Source organism: Pan paniscus, chromosome 1, assembly GCF_029289425.2.
Source record: "Pan paniscus chromosome 1, NHGRI_mPanPan1-v2.0_pri, whole genome shotgun sequence".
Lineage (NCBI taxonomy): Eukaryota > Metazoa > Chordata > Mammalia > Primates > Hominidae > Pan > Pan paniscus.
This window is the reverse complement of record NC_073249.2, coordinates 156,791,698-156,813,779: the sequence shown is the minus strand read 5'-3', so window position 1 is coordinate 156,813,779 and position 22,082 is coordinate 156,791,698. Positions and strand designations below refer to the sequence as shown.

Genomic DNA, 22,082 nt, shown 5'->3' with positions numbered 1-22,082 from the left:
TTCATAGGTGTTTTTAAAGCTTACTCTATTTCTATTGTTATTAGATTTGTTCTCAGAAATAATGGGGATAGGAGGTTGTGAAAATGTGAATGGAAAAAAATCTCTAACCTAAAGCAAAAATGACAGCTGAATAAAATATTGTTTAATTTACAGTCACTTTTGTATTGGATTTTTCTTAAGACAACATTATTCTTTAACTCACAAAGCATACCTTTATTTCCTAATACCAGTGCAACAATACAACTGTCTGCAGTATTGAAGGACATCACTGTCACAAAATCGGGGATTGTCCTCATCCAGTCTCACTCTAAATTATTTCCTTAATAAAAGTGTAAAGCCAAAAATGTCTGTCAAAAAGCTATCAAGTCAGAGGTAGAAAATAAATTTGCCACAGATTAAGCAATAGGAAAACGGGCAGATTAAAGTACTTACTCCATCAATATTTGACATAGATGTTCCTTAAAACAAATGACTGTTCTTCAGAAAATTGAGATAACTCAATAGCATTTATATTGTCTTTGTTTGGGGAGAAATCTAAAAGCAAAAATGCAGAATTAATCCAATGCCATAAAAATGTTCCTGGTTGAATATGTGATGAGAAGTGATGATTGAGACTGGTATTACTCCCAGTGATGGAGAAGATTGTTCTCATTTGCTTATGGACCAATGAAGTACAGACATAACTCCTGGGGGTTCTTCACTGTTAACTTGAAGTTCTACATAACATGACAGCTGGCAGAGATCAAGGATAGTTGCCAGATAGAGATGTCAAAATGATAAGATGCCATTTCTTGCCACTTGATCTTTATCTGACTTACTCTACTAGCTGTAGGTTCTTAGAAATCTTAAGGGTGAAATAAATTGTTGTCAAACTTTTATCGTTACTCTTAACATCTTCCATTTTGGGAATATATGTCAGCATCATCACAAAACAAACCATAGGTTGAAAAGTGTAGACTCATCCTCAGTTTCATCATTCTGCTATTAAGGATACTCCATTGTTTTTTAATTTTGGCTAATAATTTCCTAAATCCATAGGTATGTTTTGTTGGTTGACATTTAATCATAGGAGAATGTACTTACAGAGATTCAATATGCCAGAGATGACTGCCTTTGTATATCAGCCAGCTGCTATGCTAAGACACTTACACTGAAGTGAAAGGTTCTACCACCTCACTTTTTATGTGTCATTGGAGACACTGAAGTATATTACCAGTATCTGACTCCAAAAAATTCAAGATCAGCAAATATTTTGAATGCCCTCTAAAATTACTGCAGTGTGCCACCAGAATGAAATGTCACCAAAACCCCAGGACAGGAGAAGGAACATCTTCCTGCCCCCTTTATTTTTAGCTGCAGAGCTTCCTTCCATATATTTGTGCAAGTTTGTCTTCTGACACTGAAATGTGAGAACATAGATTTTGGCATCAAGCTGGCCTAAATACAAATAAAACAGGATGAAAAGGTTCAGCTTAATAGGTTGTTATAATCAGAAAAAGAATATCTACAGTACATACAGTAGGCACTGTACTAAGATGCTTACCTTGCAAAACACTCTCATATCATCTTCACAACTTTATGGGACCAGGAGTTAGAGGTATGAAATTGAGAGATACAGGATTGGAATCCAGTGTTGTCTGGGTATACAGCCTACTCTACCCACTAATTATTCCCCTCATATATTTTATCACACACACCCCTCCCAACAAAAAAAATCAGAAAACATTATAGCATAGCCCATTGCACTGTTAAATAACCTCAACACCAGGAATATATTTGATATATATATAGCTAGTACTTTTTGGCACTGCTTGGTATTTTTTGTTGTTGTTGTTGTTACATTTTCAAAAGAGAGAAACTCATGCACTAGTCACATTTTTTAAAGAATTTTTGAGTCCTCTTCAATTTGTTTTTATTGGTCTATGCAAATCAAAATTTTTAGAGATTTTGAAATGCATCTGTTTTCCAAACCTTCATGTTCTTTAATATGAAACATTTACAAGTTCTTTAGTGACCTTTGTGAATCTCAGAACAAAAAGAATTAGGAGCACTAAGCACAACTTAAACTTTAAAAGTTCTCTTAAGCACTAGGGGCCTTTTCTTCATATTGAATTTAGTTCATTTTGTTAGTTTTGTTTCTCAATAACATAGTACATCAAACTTCTTGAGTATATTCTCTGCGATTTCTGTTAACCCTTCTTGGTTGATGCTGTCACCATTTTCCACAAAATAACCTGAGTCCTGTCACCAAAACTACCTGTGAAAATGATACAACTGCACTGAATATTGACACATCCAGCAAAATGATAATTACACTAATACAGGGTACCTTGCATAGGTGATACACTAAACTATGTAGTAAACTGTAATACGAAAAAAACTCAGCTTTTTTTTTAGTTCTTACTAAGATCTTGTCTTTTGCTTTCTTTTAAGCAAAAGTTCAGGATAAATGTTCACCTTAACTTTGTCTTTATTGGCCCTTGAGCATATTAAACTTTGCTTCTCAGTTTTCCCATCTAAGAGGAAAGGACGATGATGCTTATCTTATAGAGTGGCTTTGAAAATTAACCATGATTATGATGTAAAATACTTATCACAGTGCCTGTTATGTAAGTGTTTAATTAATGGTAGCTATCATAATATTTATTATTTTGGATAAAAATCTATGTGAATTATGGATAAGCTAACTTTCATTTAGCTTTGTTCCTAACAATAGGTTGTTAATGAGACCAAAGTCATGAGTTAGCATCTCTTTGAATTAGTTATCCATGAATACAGACTCCTCTCTTTACCTAGATGGTTGTATTAAAAACATATACAATGATGGGGATGGAAATATCTAGGGGTGAAAAAACAAAGATGAATCACAGCAACCTAAAATATTAGTCATGTTAATAGTGCAGAGTAAGTAGTATCATCTTGACTTATGGCAGAATGTATTTAGTCCGTTATGGTATATTCTGTCCCCATCCATAAAAGAGGCCACATCTCAACATCTGAAACAAAATGCATAATTTACTGCTTGCATACAAATAACTTGCAAGGTACAACCACTCTGAGCTAAATAGGATTTGAAGAAGCAAGGAGTTGAGTGACTGGTGGATGTTCAGAAGTTAGAATATTTAGGAGTTAGTTGGCAAAACTTTCACTGGGAGAAGCATGGTTACTTGACTCAGACTGTTGCTGACTGGTTGACCTTCAAGTGCAGTTTCTAAGGCAAGTTGTTACTGATTGATTACAACAGGTTTAAAATCAGTTTTTTCCAGTGGTTATTTATTGCTATGGCCAGACAGTTAGACCTTCACTCTGCAGATAGGAACTTTTGTTCTCATTGCCATTAGAGTGCTATATCTCAAGCAATACACTCAGTGTATTGCATTATCTTCTTTAATCTTCACCATTCTCTCTTAAGCACTAATTATTATATCTGCATTTTCATCTGATAAGCAGAAATCTTAGGTACCTTGCATAAGATTGCATAACTAAAAAGTGACAAAGCAAGGAATAAAACTCAGGTTCATTTGACTCCAAAGACTATATTATCTGTACTGCATGTATAATTATTTTTTAATTAACTCCTGGCATTTCTATAACCCCCTTCATTTATTTAATTTTGCCATTTCAAGAATGCTATGTAAATAGGGTCTGTATGTATGTAACCTTTTGGGATTGGCTTTTCCAGCATACTTCTCTGGAGATTCATTCAGGTGTTGTATGTGTCAATAGTTCTTTCCTTTTTATTGCTGCATAGTATTCCATAGTATGGATATATCACAGTTCGTTTATCATTTACCTATGGAAGGATATCTGGGTTATTTTCCATCTATGGCTACTATGAAGAAAATTGCTATAAACATCTGTGCACACCTTTTTGTGTGAACCTAAGTCTTCATAAGTCTCTGGGATGAATGTCCAGGAATACAACTGCTGGATCATATGGTACTTGCATGTTCAATTTGTAAAGAAACTACCAAACATTTTTCCAGAGTGGCTCTACCATTTGACATTGCCAGCAGCAATATGTGAGTAATTTAGTTTTTCTTCATCATCTCCTGCATTTGGTGTTGGCACTGTGTTTTGTCTTAGTCATTCTGTTAGGTGTGTAGTGATATATACACTTACTGAAAATTAACTCAGATTATGAGGTGAATTATGCAAATATTGTGGTTTTAATTTCAATTTCCATAATGACTAATAACGTTGAACATCTTTTTATGTACTTATTTGCCTCCATCTGTATATCCTCTTTGGTAAAATGTCTCTTCGTATCTTTTGCCCATGTTCTAAATGGATTGTTTAGCTTTTTACCATTGAGCTTGAGAGTTCTTTATATATTCTAGGCACTATCCTCTATCAGATACATGATTTACAAACATTTTCTCCAACTCTGTAGCTTGACTTTTTTTTCATTCTTTTAGCATTTAACATTTAAGTCTGTGATCTATTTTGAGTTAATTTTGATATAAGATTTGAGACATAAGTCAAAGTTCATTTATTGTGCTTGTGGATGTCAAACTGGGCCAGCACCATCTGTTGCAAAGATTCTTTCCTACATTAAATTGCATTTGCATCTTTGTCTCAAATCATTTGGACATATTTTTGTCGATCTATTTATCAGTTCTCTGCTCTATTTCATTAGTCTATGTGTCTATCCCTCTGCAAATACAGTAACACATGGTCTTTCTTGATTACAACTCTAATAAACTTCAAATCAGATAGACTGATTCCTCTCACTCTGTACTTCTTTTCCAAACTTGTTTTAGCTATTCTAGATTCATTGTCTTTCTGAATTTTAGGATAATCATATGTATTTAGAGATAAATCTTGCTAGAATTTTGATAAGAATTAAACTGGTATATCAATTTGGAGAGGATCTTTACTTTTTAAGTCTTTCATTCCATAAGTATAGTCTGTCTCTCCACTTATTTAAATCTTCTTGGATATCTTCATCAGCATGTAAGTATAGTTTTCAGATTATAAGTTTTATACAAGTTTTGCTTAATTTGTACCTAAGTATTGCATTTTTTGAATGATTATACATGGTATTGCATTTTAAATTTTGGTGTCCATGTGTTCATTGCTAGCATACATAAATACACTTGATTTGTGTATGTTTATCTTGTATCCCATGACCTTGCTAAACTCACTCATTAGTTTTAGATTTTTTGGTTGTTGATTCTTTTGAATTTTCTCTCTAGACAGTGTCATCGTAAATAAGAACAGCTTCTTTTTTCTTTTCAATCTTCATGCATTTTACTTCCTTTTCTTCCATTATTTCACTGACTACAACTTTCAGCACTATGCTGAATAAGAGTAGTGAGAGTGTACATTTACGTCTGCTCCTGATCTTAGTGGTAAAGCATTTGGTTTTTTCCCATTAAGTATATTAGCTATACATTTTTGTAGATGTTCTTTATTGAGTAGAGGAAGTTCCCCTCTATTCCTATTTCTCTGAACACTTTCATCATGAATGGATGTTGAATTTTGTCAAATACTTCTTCTGCTTCCATTGATATGATCACGATTTTTCTTCTGTAGCCCATTCATATGGTGCATTACGCTGATTGATTTTCAAATATTGAACAAGCTTTGTATCACTAGAATAAACATCTCTTGGTCATGGTATATCATTCTTTTTATATATTGCTAAATTTTCATTGCCAATATTTTATTAAGGATTTGTGCATCTATATTCATGATGGATATTGGTTTATAGTGGTTTTTTTCTTCCCTACTTCCTTCCTCTGTTTCTTTCTTCCTTTATTTGTTTGTTTTTTTTTTATTTTTTTGGTATCAGGGTAATATTTGTTTCATAAAATAAAGAAGTATTCTCTCTTCTGTTTTCTGAAAGCGATTGTGTAGAATTGGTATGAATTTTTCTTTTTTCTTTTTTTGAAACAGTCTCATTCTGTTGCCTAGGCTGGATTGCAGTAGTACAATCATAGCTCACTGTACCCTTGAACTCCTGGGCCCAATGATCCTCCTACCTCAGCCTCTTGAGTAGCTAAGACTGCAGGTGTGCACCACCACAGTGGCTAATATTTTATTTTAAAATTTTAGAGATGGAGTCTTACTGTTTTGCCCAAGCTGGAGAATTCTTATTTAAATATTCGGTAGAAATGTCCAGTGAAACCATCTGGGCCTGGATATTTTTTTCCTGGGAGCTTTAAATTATAGGTTTTATTTCTTGATAGTTGTAGGGCTGTTACAAGTTATCTATATTTTATATTGGATGAGTTGTGGTAGTTTGTACTTTTCAAGGAAGTAGCCCATTTTATTAGAGTTGTCAAATGTATCTATGTAGTAGTTTGTAGTATTACTTTTTTATTATTATGTCTAAAGGGTTTTTGTAGTGTTACCTTTTTTTAATTATGTCTAAAGGGTCTTTAGTGATATCCTCTCTTCATTCCTAATTTTGGTTCATTTGTGTCTTCCTTCTTTTCTTCTTTTCAGTCTTGCTAGAAGTTTGTGGATTGTATTGATTTTTTCAAAGAAACAACTCTTTGTTTCATTAATTTGTCAGTTGTTATTCATTTTCAATTTCATTGATTTCTACTCTTCTGATTATTAAATTCCTTCCTTTTGTTTACTTTGGGTTTATTTTGCTTTTCTTTTTTCTAGGCTCTTGAGGTGGGAGCTTAATGATTAACTCGATACATCTTTTTTTCTAATACGTGCAATTTAGTGCTATTAATTTTCCTCAGCACTGCTTTAGCTGTTCCATGAATTTTGATATGTTGTAGTTTCACCTACTTAGAGTTTAAAATATTAATTTATTTCCCTTGAGATTTCCTCTTTGAACTGTGGATTATTTAGAAGTGTGTGTTTAGTTTTCAACTGTTTGAAGATTTTTGTTTTTTCTGTTACTAATTTTAATTTGATTCCATTAGGGTTAAAGAACACACTCTATATTATTTCAATTATTTTAAATTTGTTGGGTTTTGTTTTCTGTTTCGGGATATGATCTATCTTCATAAATATTCTATAGGAACTTGAAGAGAATCTGTATTCTGTAAGTGATAATTGGATATGATTAGGTAATGGTATTGTTGAATTCTACATTTTTTATAATTTTCAGCCTAGTTTTTCCATCAGATATTGAGAGAAGGGTGTTAAATTCAACTAAAATTTAGATTTTTCTATTTCTCTTTCAGTTCTATCAATTTTGCTTCAAATATTTGCAGCTCTATTGTTTAATGTGTACACATTTAGGATTGCTACGTTTTCTTGGTGAATTGAATCGCTTTTCATTATATAAAATCCCTCTCTGTCTCTCATAAAGGTTTGTTTGCACTGAAGTCTACTTTATCTGGTATTAATATAGCCATTTTCCTTTTCTTTCATTAATATTTGCATGATATATCTTTTTAGATTCTGTTACTTTCTACCTACCCATATCATTATATTTGAAGTGATTTCTTATAATCTGCATATAGTTAAGTAATGTTCTTTAATCTACTGTGCCAAAATCTATCATTGAATTTGTGTATTTAGACTTCTTACATTTAAAGTAAGAATTGATACATTAAGATTTAAGTCTCAACTTAATCTTTTGTTTTCTGTTTGTGCTTGGTTTTTTTAGCTTTTCTGTTTTCTTTTTCTTCCTTCCTGTGGGCCACCTGAACATTTTTAAGAATTCCATTTTTATTTATAGTGTTTTTAGTGTTATATATTTAGTTTTGAGTATTTTATATTTATAGCATTTTTAGTATATCTCTTTCTATAGCTTTTTTTAGTGGGTGCTCCTGGTATTACATTATGTATACATAACTTACAAGAGTCTACTGGTGTCATTGTTTACCAGTTCAAGTGAAGTATAGAAACCCATTATGTTCATCCTCCTCTGTGAATAATTGTCTTTAATATTTCCTCTACATACATTTAAAGTCATATCAGATGGTGACATAATGTTTACTTCAATCATCAAACATAATTTCAAAAATTCAAGAGGGAAAAAAAGCTCATTGCATTTACCTGTATATTTTCTTACCATGTTTTTTCTTTCTTCCTAATGTTACAAGGTTTTTTCTTTTACCATTTCCTTTCTATTTAGGAAACATCCTTTAGACATTATTCTAAGATAGGTCTGGTAGCAACAAATTGTCTTTGTTTTCTTTCACTTGAGAGTGTCTTTTGATTTCCCTTTCATAGCTAAACAATATTTTCACAAGTGTAGGATTTTAGGCTAACAATTATTTTCTTTCAGCCCTTGAAAAAAATTATGCCACTACTTCTGTCATCCATGGTTCTCAATGAGATACCCACTGTTATGCAGAGTCTTCTTCCTCTATATGTAAGGTGTCATTTTTTCTCTGGCTGCTTCTTAGATTTTTCTTGTCTTTAGTTTTCAGAAGTTTAATTATAGTGTGTCTGTATTAGTGCATTCTCACACTGCTATGAAGAAATACCCAACACTGGGTAATTTATAAAGGAAGGAGATTTAATTGACTCAGTTCCACATTGCTAGGGAGGCCTCAGGAAACTTACAATCATGGCGGAAGGCAAAGGAGAAGCAGACACCTTCTTCAAAGGGTGGCAGGACAGAGTGAGTGCAAGCAGGGGAAATGCCAGATGCTTATAAACCCATCAGATCTCATGATATCCACTCACTATCATGAGAACAGCGTAGGAGAAACTGCCCCCATGATCCAATTACCTCCACCTGGTCCCGCCCTTGACATGTGGGGATTATATGGATTATGAGGATTACAATTCAAGATGAGATTTTGGGTGGGGACACAGCCAAACTATATCAGAGTCTATTCATAGATTTCCTTGGGTTTGTTCTATGTGGAACTCTTGCTTCTTGAATCTCCTTCTTGCTTGCTTCTTGAATTTCCTTCTTGCTTGCTTCTTGAATTCTTGCTTCTTGAATCTGTAAGTTTATTTCTCCTCACCAAATTTCAGAATTTTTAAGCCATTATTTTATCATGTAATTTTTCAGCCCCAACCCCTTTCTCTTCTCCTCATGATAACATGATTATTAGAACTTTTGTATAGTCCCACAGGTCCCTAAGACTCTGCTCATATTTTTGTCAATGTGTTTTCTCTCTGTTATTCAGATTGAATAATTTATATTGTCCTGTCTACCAAGTCACTGTTTCTTTCCTCTGTTTCCTACAATCTGCTGTTAAACCTATTCACTGACTGAGTTTTTGATTTGTTATTGTATTTTTCAGCTCTAAAATCTCCATTTGTTTCTTCTTTATATCTTCTGTTTCTTTGCTGAGACTTTTTAAAAATTTTATATATTTTTTATTGACATGGTCTCACTCTGTCTTCTAGGCTAGAGTGCAGTGATGTGATCAGAGCTCATTGCAGCCTGGACCTCCTGAGCTCAGGTGATCCTCCCACCTCAGCCTCCCGAGTAACTGGGACTACAGGCACGCATCACCACACCTGGCTAATTTTTTGTATTTCTTAAAAAGACAGGGTTTCGCCGTGTTGCCCAGGCTGGTCTTGAACTCCTGGCCTCAACTGACCCACCTGCCTCGGCTTCCCAAAGTGCTGGGGTTATAGGGTTGAGCTACAATGCCCGGGATCTTTGCTGAGACTTTATATTTCTTTGCTGATGATTTCTAGTTTTTCATTTGTTTCAAGTGTGTGTGCGTAATTGATCATGGAAGCATTTTTAAGTGCTGCCTTAAAAGTATGATAATTCTAACATCTTTGTCCTCTCAGTATGAGCATCTATTGATTGTCTTTTTTTATTTGGTTTGAGATCTTCCTGATTCTTGGTAGGATGAGGGATTTTTTAATTAAAACTTGGGCACTTTTATATTATGTTATAAAACTCTGTATCTTACTTAAAGCTTCTGTTTTAGCTGCCTTTCTCTGACACCACTCCAGTTGGGGAAGGGTGGGGTGCTGCCTTGTTATGGCCAGGTAAAGGTAGAAATCCAATTTTCCAATTCAGCTTCCAGTGACAGTTGAGGTAAAGGCTTCTCATCATTGCTAAGTGAGGATGGAAGTTTCATCTCCCCACATGGTCTCCACTTGGTGGGGGTAGCATCATTACCACTGGATGATGGGGAAAGTCTTGACTCTCTACTAGGCCTTCTCTGACACCACCTCGTTAGTAAGGTAAACGGTGCTTCATTACTGCTGGGTAGGACTGGAAGTCCAAGCTCCTTGTGTGGTCAACACTGACACCACTGGAGAAGAGGGGCTTATTACTAGTTGATGAGAATGAATGCTGTGCACCTACTTGCCTTCTCTAACACCACTCTAGCAGAAGTGTTTGTACGCCTTGTGACATCCTCACAAGGGTAGAAGTCTGGGCTCAACACTTGGCTTTTGCTGGCATTGTTTGGGGTGGGGCTACAGTTTTTTTTATGGTATTCAGCTGTAGTGGAGGAGTTATTGTCTAAAAGCATTCTGTCTTGTTAGACAGCATCTTTCCTATCCATTGGTTAGAGAGAGTAGGCTTTTGTTGAAGCATTGTTTATACCTATTGGCATTTTCAGATTGTCTGCTTCTTCAGCTCCAAGTCTGTGATATATGACACAAAAATAAGCCCAGAGAACTTACCACCATGCTGTGACTTGTTCCCCAGGTCCCTAGCTAGTCTGCCTTCTCTTTATTATTCATAGTCTTCTTGCATTTATTTATGTGTAATGCCCAAGGTTTTTTAGTTGTACTTAATGGAAGAAGTAGGGCAAAATACATCTACCCCATCTACCTGGAAGCAGGTGTCCCACTGGCCTAATTTTTAACAACTAACCTGCATTAAAAAAAAAAGTTGGGGTGCCACAGAAAACATGATGTGAATAGAAAGTAATAGGACTGGGTTTTTGTTGTTATTGTTGTTTTATAAAATTACTGATACTGACTTATTCATACAAGTGCTAATTCCTCAAAATCAGTAAGTAAGTTATCCTTTGGAGATGATTCTGCTTCCAGACATTTTAAGAACTCTTTTGGATTTAATTTTAGGGAATGAATTGTGTTCTTTTGAACATTCTCAGTGGCGTAAATTGTAATCTTTTAAGGCGGTGTTTGATTTTTGGAAGCAAGCCCAGGTGGTTCAAGAGCCAAGATGGATAATAAAACAGATGACCAAATTGAGTAACATAATATACTTCTTAGTCTAACACTCTTTTTTAAAAGACCAGTGTAAACCAAATCATTTTTACAGTGATAAAGCCATGTCTTTTATATTATACAAAACCTCCCAAATACTTCCAACTGTCACATAATAAGCCTGATTTGCTGTGGGATGAATTTTGCGTGAACAGTGCCATTTGCTATCAAATCAACAATTCTTTTCTGTGGTTTTTGACATAAATATTTTCTTGAGTCTTATAGATATTAGAGTTTTCCCTGTAAACTTTGACAGTTTTTTAGGGGGTCAACTTCAAAACAACATACTCCATCACTATTCTCCTCAAATACATGTTATTTTTTACAACCAACCTCCCCTTGAAAGTTCCAAACAAATGTCAAATTTTCTCTATTTCTTTTTACTATTCAAAATGTGTAGCACAGGCTTTACAGAAACCTTCATGTTCAAATTCCCCTTCAGTATGAGTCAGTGTTCTCATAGCTAACCCTCTGCATGAATAAGTCTAGTCTCTTACATTTTCTACATTTTCATCAGTTCTTTGAACTTCATCATGAACATCCTTATTACTTTTCTCAAGCCTTTGTGTCAGTCAAAAACAACTTCCTCTTTACAGTTCTTCTGAACCATTATTGTCCCTCTAGATGTCTTGTCATTTATGTTTGTTTAACTTTATTTAAAAAATTGTGTAATTCTTTGCTTTCTACAGCTGTCATCCCCCAACATCATTCATCACAGCCTATAGCCCAAGAGAGACAAAAAACTGCTGCTGCTGCTGCTGCTGCTGCTGACAGAATGACTTTACAGCATGTTCTTTTCATGCCCATTGTTTGTTTTGCCAAGTCATCTAAGAGCATGAGCTTAATTACTTCATACTAATAGATTACTAAATACAAAAGCATCATCCTATTTGCTTAACTGTAAAGCTCGAAGTCACATGCACAGCATCTAAAACAGATGATAGACCTAATTCACTAAGTAGGGAATTGCCTTTTGGCAAATTAAAGAGCTGCTGAAGAAATTGAATAATATATCCCCTCTCAACAACTTGATCCTTTTGTTCCTTTTCATGGTTCCTTTTCAATTCATGGTTCAACTAATGAGGGTGGGTGTCAATTTGCGGGGAAAGGGTGGCAGTATAATATAGTGTTTAAAAGGATGACCTTTGATAGACAGACTTGGTTCAAATGATGGTCCTGTCAGGTTACCAGTTGTATTACTTGGGAAATTTACTTAACCTCTTCCACCCTTAGTTTTGTCCTCAGCAAAATTGGATAATAAAAATTAACTCTTTAACACTATTGTGAAGTTTAAAGAGGTAATATGTATATGGTGTATTTTGAATGTAAACACTCATTTACACTGAGTGTTTGGGTGGTAGCTATTATTTATTAAATGCCAGTTACTGTGTCAGTCATTAAAAACTGTAAGTGGAATATGATGCTTGCTCTCAAAGAGTTCAAAATCAGCATAATCCTGAGCTCACATCCTGTCCTATCAGAAGAAAAAATATACCCGAAAAGTAAGTCTGAAGGCTATTACACCGGGAGTTCAAGGCTGCAGTGAGCTGTGATCACACCACTGTACTCCAGCCCGGGTGACAGAGTAAGACTCTGTCTCTAAAAATAAAAATTAAAACTCAATTCAAATAACAAAGGCTACTATAGTTCTCCAATATATAGCATTAGCTTTTCACCCTTGAATAGACTAGTACTACAATACTCTAATCAACAAAGTAATCCATAAGCAGTTATTAATTTTCTCATGTAGATTATATTTCATGGAACCAAGCTATGTTCTGGATCCTTCTAAGTTTGTCTGGTTGGAAAAATGCTTTGCTTATCTATATGATCACTTTCAATTAAACTGCCAGTTGTCACTTCCGCTGGTTCAAGCACTGGCTGAAGACCCATGAATATTCTGCCAGTGGAAGCAGATATAAACTTAAAAATCAATTGATTTGTCAGTAGCCAGGCCAGTCACCCTCAGTCAGATAGTTCCATCCCCGGCTCCTCTGACTCCTGAAATCATTTTCTCTAGCTATGTAACTGGGCATGCCAGTGAGTTCATTCAGAACACAGCGGCACAGGCCAGGCACTGTGGCTCCAGCCTGTAATCCCAGCACTTTGAGAGGCTGAGGCCGGTAGATCACTTAAGGTCAGGAGTTCAAGACCAACCTGGCCAACATGGTGAAACCCTGTCTCTACTAAAGATACAAATAATTAGCTGGGCATGGTGATGCAGGCCTGTAATCCCAGCTACTTGGGAGGCTGAGGCAGGAGAATCACTTGGACCTGGGAGACGGAGGATGCAGTGCACCAAGATCGTGCCACTGCACTCCAGCCTGGGCAACAGAAAAAAGACTCCATTGCCAAAAAAAAAAAAAAAAATACATCAGATCAAAATGTGATACTGAGCTTATCATGGATGCCCTCTCCTCCAAACAAAAGAACACAATGCAACTTACACCCTCTGGAAAAAAAAGAAAAGATATTCCATGGCAGCAAGCAAGAGTTGAATTTGCAATAAGGAAAAACTCAACCACAAGGGTGTTCAATCTTCCAGAATGGCTGAAAAGGCTGTAATATCTTCTTTCATTAAGATTTCTGAGAAAGGAATAGATACAATAGAGAAATACAGATTTGCCCTTTATGAGATTATCTTAGTTGTATTTATGAGGTTATAGATCTGTAATCACTGGATATGCGTTGGACAGAGTTGGATTGATAATTGATTTCACATTGTGCTGGTATAGGCTGAAGCCCTTTTTTGCATCTTTTCCTCCCGTTTCTCATGTCTGAGATATCTTTACTGTTTTCAAATGTAAACAATTGTAAATTATACCAAGATAGTCAATTGGACATCTAAAATATAATCAAATGGTTGTTTATTTTGCCTTACATATTGCCAAATAATAATTTTTAATATTTTCTTTTGAAATTGTCTCTTGTTTGGAATCCAGCAATATATTTTTCCTCTGAAAATGATTTTTCATTATCACTGTAGTGTTTTTTATGTTGCTCTTCTTTAAAAACTTTAAAATAATTAAATTTAATCTCTTCCATGAATACTTATTTAGTAATTATCTTTTTATTACTCCAACCTAATGTTTTCATAGTAATCAAAAATCTTGATTAGTCAGGACATTTCACAAGCTTTCCTAGCTAATGAATTCAAAGATGAAATTCACTTTTGAATTCAAGTCACCTATCCTTAAAAGATCAAGAGGAAAGAAAATGAATTCAGGAAATAAATCCCCACGTCTTTCAATAGCAATGGGTGAAGTATTAAGCACAGCACTAAAGTATATGTTTAAAATTATTCATGATCAGCATTCATTTTCTATGTTAGACCTCCATGTTAAACCATTCTCAGTTTAGAAAGTCATATTCTGGCTTACCAGCTCACACACAAAACTGCTTGCTTGGTTGGTAGAAAAGACATCAGATAGAATGATGCAAGGAGCTGGTGCTAAAATGAAGGTGAGAAAACAGGAGTCAACAAAGAAGTACGGGTATGATCATATCATTTAAAGATGAGAGACCGCAGCAAGCATACCCTCTCTCCTCCACCTTTAAGAATTCAGAAATGATCATTATCGGTTTAAATAAAGGGTACTGATTAATCTCTCTGAAAGCTCATGACTAGATGATCTTCTGCAGAGAGAGCTCATTTCGAAGACGGTTCCATAGCTAGTGCCCCCACAGGAATTTATCACATGATTAATTTTTAATGTAACTTAGAGATTTCAAAGGCTGTATTTGAATAATGGTGATAATTGATAAATATTGGTTTTACTCATCTGAACAAACTTACTTGCTTCAGAATCAGAAAACTGTTTCCATCATTTTCCCCATGGTGTTACATATATTAACATCCCTCTGTAACTCTCTGGTATATTTCAAGATGAAATACCAGATACAGCTCCCCTTTATTTTTAAGTTGTGACTTAATTTTCTTCCTGAGATTTTTCAAACTGAATTTTGTTCCTTTAAAGTGAGGTTAAAATTATCTCTGGCAAGCCAGCAGATGACTATGAATGTATTTAATGTGACCTTGCTCCAATATTAACATTTTCACAAACCACAGTAGGCAGACCCTTACTGTTTCTTCATTATCCTTTCTGGCCATGGCTGAGAGCCCAAATGGTGCCGCTTTACCAGAGAGGTATTCTGTACGTGCTTTCTAGTTTAATCACATCCTTTCAGCACCATGAATCTTTGCCTGACAGATTATCTTCTCCACAGGCAGGCAGCCACATCCAGACGTTGATGGGGTCCCAAAGCCTTCAGCATCGCAGCCGGGAGCAGCAGCCATATGAAGGAAATATAAACAAAGTGACCATCCAGCAATTTCAGTCACCATTGCCTATTCAGATCCCCTCTTCACAGGCCACCCGGGGACCTCAGCCTGGACGGTGCTTAATTCAAACTAAAGGGCAAAGGAGTATGGATGGATATCCAGAGCAGGTGAGAAGTGTTTCTTTATTACTGAAAAATTTTCAGGTAAGAAAAGTCCAAAGAATCCATGGTTGGCCTTCCCTCATTAATGTGGTCCAGGACACAAGGCCATCACCATGTTGAATGGGGTAGGGCCCTCTTTGTGGGGATTTTATCATTCTTTCCAGTGGTTAAGGACTACAACATATAGGAATTTATGGTTGGTAAAATACCCATTTTACAAAAGGAAAAATTGATGGGGCAGAATAGTTTTTCCAGTACCATCCTACACCCTTTCCTACCCACTCCTAACTCCAATTTAGCTCTACAGTACAGATTTTGAACGTTATAAAGGACTTCAATGGATTAGGTATATTTACCAAGTCTGCTGTTGAAACCTTCAGTGTGAAAGTAAACTATATTATTTCCCCCATCTGTGGGAATATCTTTTAAAAGTCCTATCTTCTGATTGTTGAATGGTGCAGAGATAAAGCTTTGCTATGAAGATAATTATAAAGAACAGTTAGAAGGGAAATGTTTCTGACATGCTTCAAAAGTTACTGATAACTGCCATGTAGCAAAAAGAATTGCGCTCTTCAAACCTATCTAAAATTAGGATTTGCTTTTCCATTGTAGTATCTGTTTTAGTTCCTTAGGACTGGAAAACTGAGTGGGATTGCATCTATTAAACTATATTAATTTTAAAAAGTAAAACATTAAGATCTTAATACACTCTTAAAATTAATTTCTCTTATTTCATTATTCAGATAGATAGGCAACATTCCTACTGACTTTTCTAACTTTTAATATGGTCTATAAAAGCTTCATTTTATTATTACTTATCAAAGTTTTTCATATCACCCCACCTGACTTTCTAAACATATCAAAATTAACTTCATTCTCCAGATTTTCCCTTTATATTGTTAAGAGCCATTTATCATTTGGATTCCAAGGGCTTTAAACATCTCCTCTATTTCTTAATATCCTTCTTGAAGCCCAGATTACGTACTAATCATTCTCAGAATCATAGGTGCGTTGTAAAGATAATCTTCTCCCTCTCCTGCCTTAATCTAGGTCAAGTGTTGAATTTAAGGTATCATAAACCAGACAGGTGCCTTTAATCAGATAATGATATGGGGTTTTTAATTCTCCAGATACTCTTAAAAGTTAATACAATTTTAAATTATGCTTTACCAAAGGCATCTTAGGAGGTTAAAAAATTATTCATAGATATGACTTGCCCACAAGTATCATAACTCAAACCAGTTCTCTGACTTAGTTATTCTTATTAACAGCTACATGGTTTTTTCCTCCCAGAATCAATGCATTTGAAAACGCACTGAGATTAATGCTATCTGTTTTCGCCTACATTGAAAAGTAGGTTTAGTGTTAGCATGCAGTTATTCTGAACACCCTAAATTTAAAGGCTATTTTATGTGCCACATTTTCTTAATCCAATCTATCATTGTTTGACATTTGGGTTGGTTCCAAGTCTTTGCTATTGTGAATAATGCCGCAATAAACATCCGTGTGCATGTGTCTTTATAGCAGCATGATATATAGTCATTTGGGTATATACACCATGGAATACTATGCAGCCATAAAAAATGATGAGTTCATGTCCTTTGTAAGGACATGGATGAAATTGGAAACCATCATTCTCAGTAAACTATCACAAGAACAAAAAACCAAACACCACATATTCTCACTCATAGGTGGGAATTGAACAGTGAGATCACATGGACACAGGAAGGGGAATATCACACTCTGGGGACTGTGGTGGGGTGGGGGGAGGGGGGAGGGGTAGCATTGGGAGATATACCTAATGCTAGATGACGAGTTAGTGGGTGCAGCGCACCAGCATGGCACATGTATACATATGTAACTAACCTGCACAATGTGCACATGTACCCTAAAACTTAAAGTATAATAAAAAAATAAATAAATAAAAAATAAAAAAATTAAATAAATAAATAAATAAATAAAGGCTATTTTAATACTATTTCCCCAAAAAATGTAAATTATATAAAGTTTGGCTAGTAAGAGGATTACTAAGTTTTAAAGTTTACACATGTATTGAGTTTAGAACATTATGATTATTTCAGAAAAAATGTATTTATAGTAGCTCTCAAATGTTTTCATTCACAGCTTGATAACATCAAGTACATTTCAAACTGAGAGATAAAATTTAAGCATTCAATTGAATGCTTAAACCTGTCTGAACTATAACTCAGAATTGTAGAACTGCCTATATGTTAAGGAAGGGACTTAAATATAACACCTTTTGGTGTCCCAGTTTTTTCTGCCTTGGTTTCAGGCTGAAATGGTTTTAGATTTATTGTACATTTCAAAATAGCTAGAAGTGAGGACTTGGAATGTTCTCAACATAGAGAAATGATAAATACTCGTGGTGATAGGTATCCTAAATGCCTTGACTTGATTACACGTTCTGTGCATGTGACAAAATATCACATGCACCCCATGAATATATACAAATATCATTATGTATCAATAAAAAAGACTTTGGAGTGAAAGAAAGCCTAAAGGCATTTAAACAACCAGTTCTGGTCCCCAAACTATGTTACCTGTCATCCCGTTATAAACCTTGAGTCAGTTTCTTAAAGCTGTTTTCACAATTGGCCAGCTCATATTGGCACATTGTCATGTGCTCCTCTTCCCAACAGCACCTTCAATGACATCATATTAATAGATTGAAGTTGTGGGAAAAATTATACCAGGAACATCAGCAAACACTCCGAATTAGGGCGCTCTCCAAACCCCAACCAGCTGTTTATTAATTATTTTCCAGCACACCACTGACTACTACCCTGATTTCTTTCATCTCTTTTTCTTTTTCTAACCTCTCCACTTCTTCATTTAGCTTAGTGTTCAAGAAAGAGATACTAGGACTAGGTCTCAGAATTTGGAGTTCTAGTTTCATGTTTATGTTTATTAGCCACTTGTCCTTGGCCAAGTTGTTAACTCTTCCTGAGCGTCTGTTTCTCTCCTGATCAAATGAGAACATTGCTACCCACCAACAACATTCAAAAAGAATTTGTCAGAGTCAAATAATACAGTTCTACATATATATACACACACACACACACACACACACACACTCCCCGTAAGCTTAGCACCGAGGGTATAGAAACAGAAAACAGTAGAAATAGAATATTTTAAGAATTCAAATATTTGAAGAAACTTAATGATTATCAGTCCCAGCCTCCTTCATCTACAAATAGAAAAACAAACCAAGAAACATTAAAAGAGGCTGAAAGGTTATATATTTCACTCTCATAATGAAACTATTTCATGTGTGTTTTACTTTCCTAAGTTATATTTCTTTTGAAAATTCAGACCTTTTTAATAAGTGTATGTGGCTGTGTGTTTTAAAAGAAGACTTTTATTCCAAATTTAACCAGGAAAAAAATGGAGAACACTTAAAACATGTAAAGACTTTATGGAGATTCACATGAAAATTATGGAGTAGTGATTTAAGTGCAAAGAGCAGTGAGGTAACATAAAATTTCTAATGTAGATTTGGGGCATATAAATCAAAACAGTCTATTTTAATAAGACATTTCTAGTGGTGCTATAAAAGAGCCATAAAGAGAAAAGCAAAGTTCAACTTAAATTATCTAACAACAATGGTAAATTTGGTCAGGTACAATATGGAAAAAACCTAAATTATTCAACATTTTTAAGAGCAAGGAGACACAGTAAACGTGGTACAAAGAAAGTCTACTCAGTATAATACAACACAATAATTTCTGTTAAAGTAAAGCTTGGAAACTTTAGTTAAACAGTAGTCACTTATTGAAATACTACAGGTAAAACAAAATCTGATTACAGTGAATACACATTTTTTTCATTCAGGAAAAGGAAATCTGAATGAAAATAGCAAAGAAAGGGACAGCAGTTACCATATATTAAGCACCTGCTATGTGTTTTACACTCCATTTCTCACACACAGGTCTGGCATCAGAGGCATGTGACCTGTAGAGTTGCATAAGGTCCTGCACTTAAAAGGGCCCCACATTTGGATTAATGCCCTGCTGTCACCATCTTGTAATTCTTAATAGTTGTTGATCAAGGAGCCCACTTTTTCATTTTGCATCAGGCCCAACTAATTATATAACCGGTCCTGCTTACATATACTATTTTATTTAATCCTCATAATAATCTTATTTTCTTTTTACAAGTGAAGAAACCAAGACAGAGAGAAAATAATTTATGGAAAGTGTAATTGGCCAAGCTGGAATTTTAAGTCAGGTTTTTTTCTGACCCCAGTCCAAGTCCTGTGTCCTAATCTTACTGTAAAATTCACCACATGATCTCAATGCCCTCTCTGTCAAATGATATTAATTAAACCTGCCTGAACTATAACTCAGAATTATAGAACTGCCTTATGGAGTGTTCAAGTGAACTCACATGAATACTTCCAATTGCTTTGAAAAGAAAAAGCTACTGAACAAATGGAAACTTTTATTGTTAATGAAAACATACCTCTGTATCCCTTAATGTCACCCAAAGAACTAGTGTATTTTTAACCTGATTAAAATAAGTTCCATGTGGAAATGAACATATATAATAAGTGCCAAAACTGACGACATTGAATGAATTAGAATGAGTGTCATTTGTTACGTAAGCGGAGTATTGAACTTTGTTTAACCATAAAGAAGCATTTAGTAAGCTTTGAGGCTCCTCTTCAGTGATAAAACCATCTAAACTTTCAAACTACCCATCACAATAAAAAGGACAAAATATTCAAGAACTCTAGAAACCTAAACTTCTGGTTTAATGCACTTATTTTCACGTTTATTTTTCAGAAATAATGAGTATCAAGTCTGTTTTCAACTCTAGGTTTAAATTAAATACATGGAAGTTATGTTTCAACTATAAAATGTTACCCAGATTCAATGTATTAATTTCCGTAGACTATAAATCTGACTTCAAATAATATCTGCAGCAAAAACCATGTGCATGTCACCTGAAGTTCACTATCAGGGGATTTTACTTGAAAAGGAGATTTTAAGGCATAAACCGTTTAGATTACTTACAAACATAATAGAGGGTAAGAGTCAGAGTTGCATTAAGTAGTGAACTGAATAAAACAGCCAGAAAGTGAAGGTTTGACTCCCATTTCACATGGAAAACCCTTCATCAGAATATTCATCCTATTAGATCTCTCTTTTGTGTCCCAGTGTAACTGAAGAAGCTTAAAGATCCCATCCACCTTATCCTCCCCTTCACAATATGGTAATGCTTTATATAAATTGTTCTTAACCGCAGCTGCAGAATCTGTTGAGGGGCTTTAAAAAACACTGATGTCTTGCTCTCATCCCCAGATAAACTGATTTTAATAGCCTGCATGTGACCTGGGCAATGAGACTTTTGAAAACTCCCCAAGGTGATTCTATTGTGTAGCCAAGGTTGAGGAGCACTGCTTTAGATGTTCTATAGCTCAACAATTTATCAGCTGAATAATATATTGAGAATATCACTATTTAAAAGCATACATAAGTTGCCCATAAGCTGTTGGATATTTTTAAAAGAAACTAACATCAGCTTTGTTTCTCCCTTTTGCAAATGTATAATACAAGACACAGTATATTTAAATAAGTAGATAGTATAGATGCCAAAGCAGAAATAAGAAGGAAAAACATCAGCATGATGCTTCAAACCTTTCAAAACCCTTTTATGTATTCACTGATTTAATTTAATTGATAATGCTGTGATATAGGTAGAGCAGTTTCCATTTTATAGACTACAAAACTAAGACTAAGATAAGTTCAATGTCTTGCCTGTGGTCACACAATGCAGAAGCTGGGCTGGGATTAGAACCCAGTCTCATGAGTCTACCACATTACATGCTGCAGCCTGCGTCACATGTCAAGAGTAAATTGACACTGGAAGAGTGAAACGATGGAAAAGTCAAGAGTAGCCAAGCACACAAGTCAAGAGTAAATTCACATTGGAAGAGTGAAACGATGGAAAAATGCACCCTTCACTCCATGTCTGCCCTGGACAAGGGGACCTCCCTAACATATCAAAATGGCAGGAGCCCAACCAACCTAACACATCAGAATAGCAGGAGCTCCATGGCTGTCTCCTGCCAGTGCCTGCAAGTATACATGCAAATTAAAGTTTGTGCCTGAAAGAGAACTTCTAAGCTCACATTAGAATCAGCCTCAGAGAGTTATAAAAAATGATATGCATCCATCATATTTAAGGGAAAAAAAGTTCCAAAACATACTCACAAGGAGATGCTGTAGTCTATCCTGGAAGAAATCACTTTAATACTTAATATTATGTGGAATACATAAAACAGTTAGCTGAGAGACAGGATTTCAGACATCTCTTTAGATTAGATGCTCTGGTCAACTGCCCAAAGAGCACTCAAGAGTTCCAGGGGAGGACTTCATTTATTGTGTGCAGGTGAAGAAAACTACATTCTGCTGAGTGGTGTAAGAAGAAACATTTGGAGATATTTGTTTTATTTAAATTATAAATTTTTTAATTAAAAGGGAATAGTTCAGTAAAGGTATTTGTAAAATAGGTATTAATGTAGTTTTAATCTA

General features: G+C 35.0%; 1 protein-coding gene across 8 annotated transcripts in view; it reads left to right on the top strand.

The window, feature by feature from the left end:
- LRRC7 (leucine rich repeat containing 7) overlaps nt 1-22,082 on the top strand; it is a 577,334-nt gene that overhangs the window by 493,108 nt on the left and 62,144 nt on the right. For all 8 annotated transcript variants that reach the window (XM_055117394.2, XM_034967334.3, XM_055117378.2 and 5 more), the window contains one exon: nt 15,310-15,531. In XM_055117394.2, the coding sequence (XP_054973369.1) occupies nt 15,310-15,531 (222 nt within the window). The remainder of the gene's footprint in view (nt 1-15,309; nt 15,532-22,082) is intronic.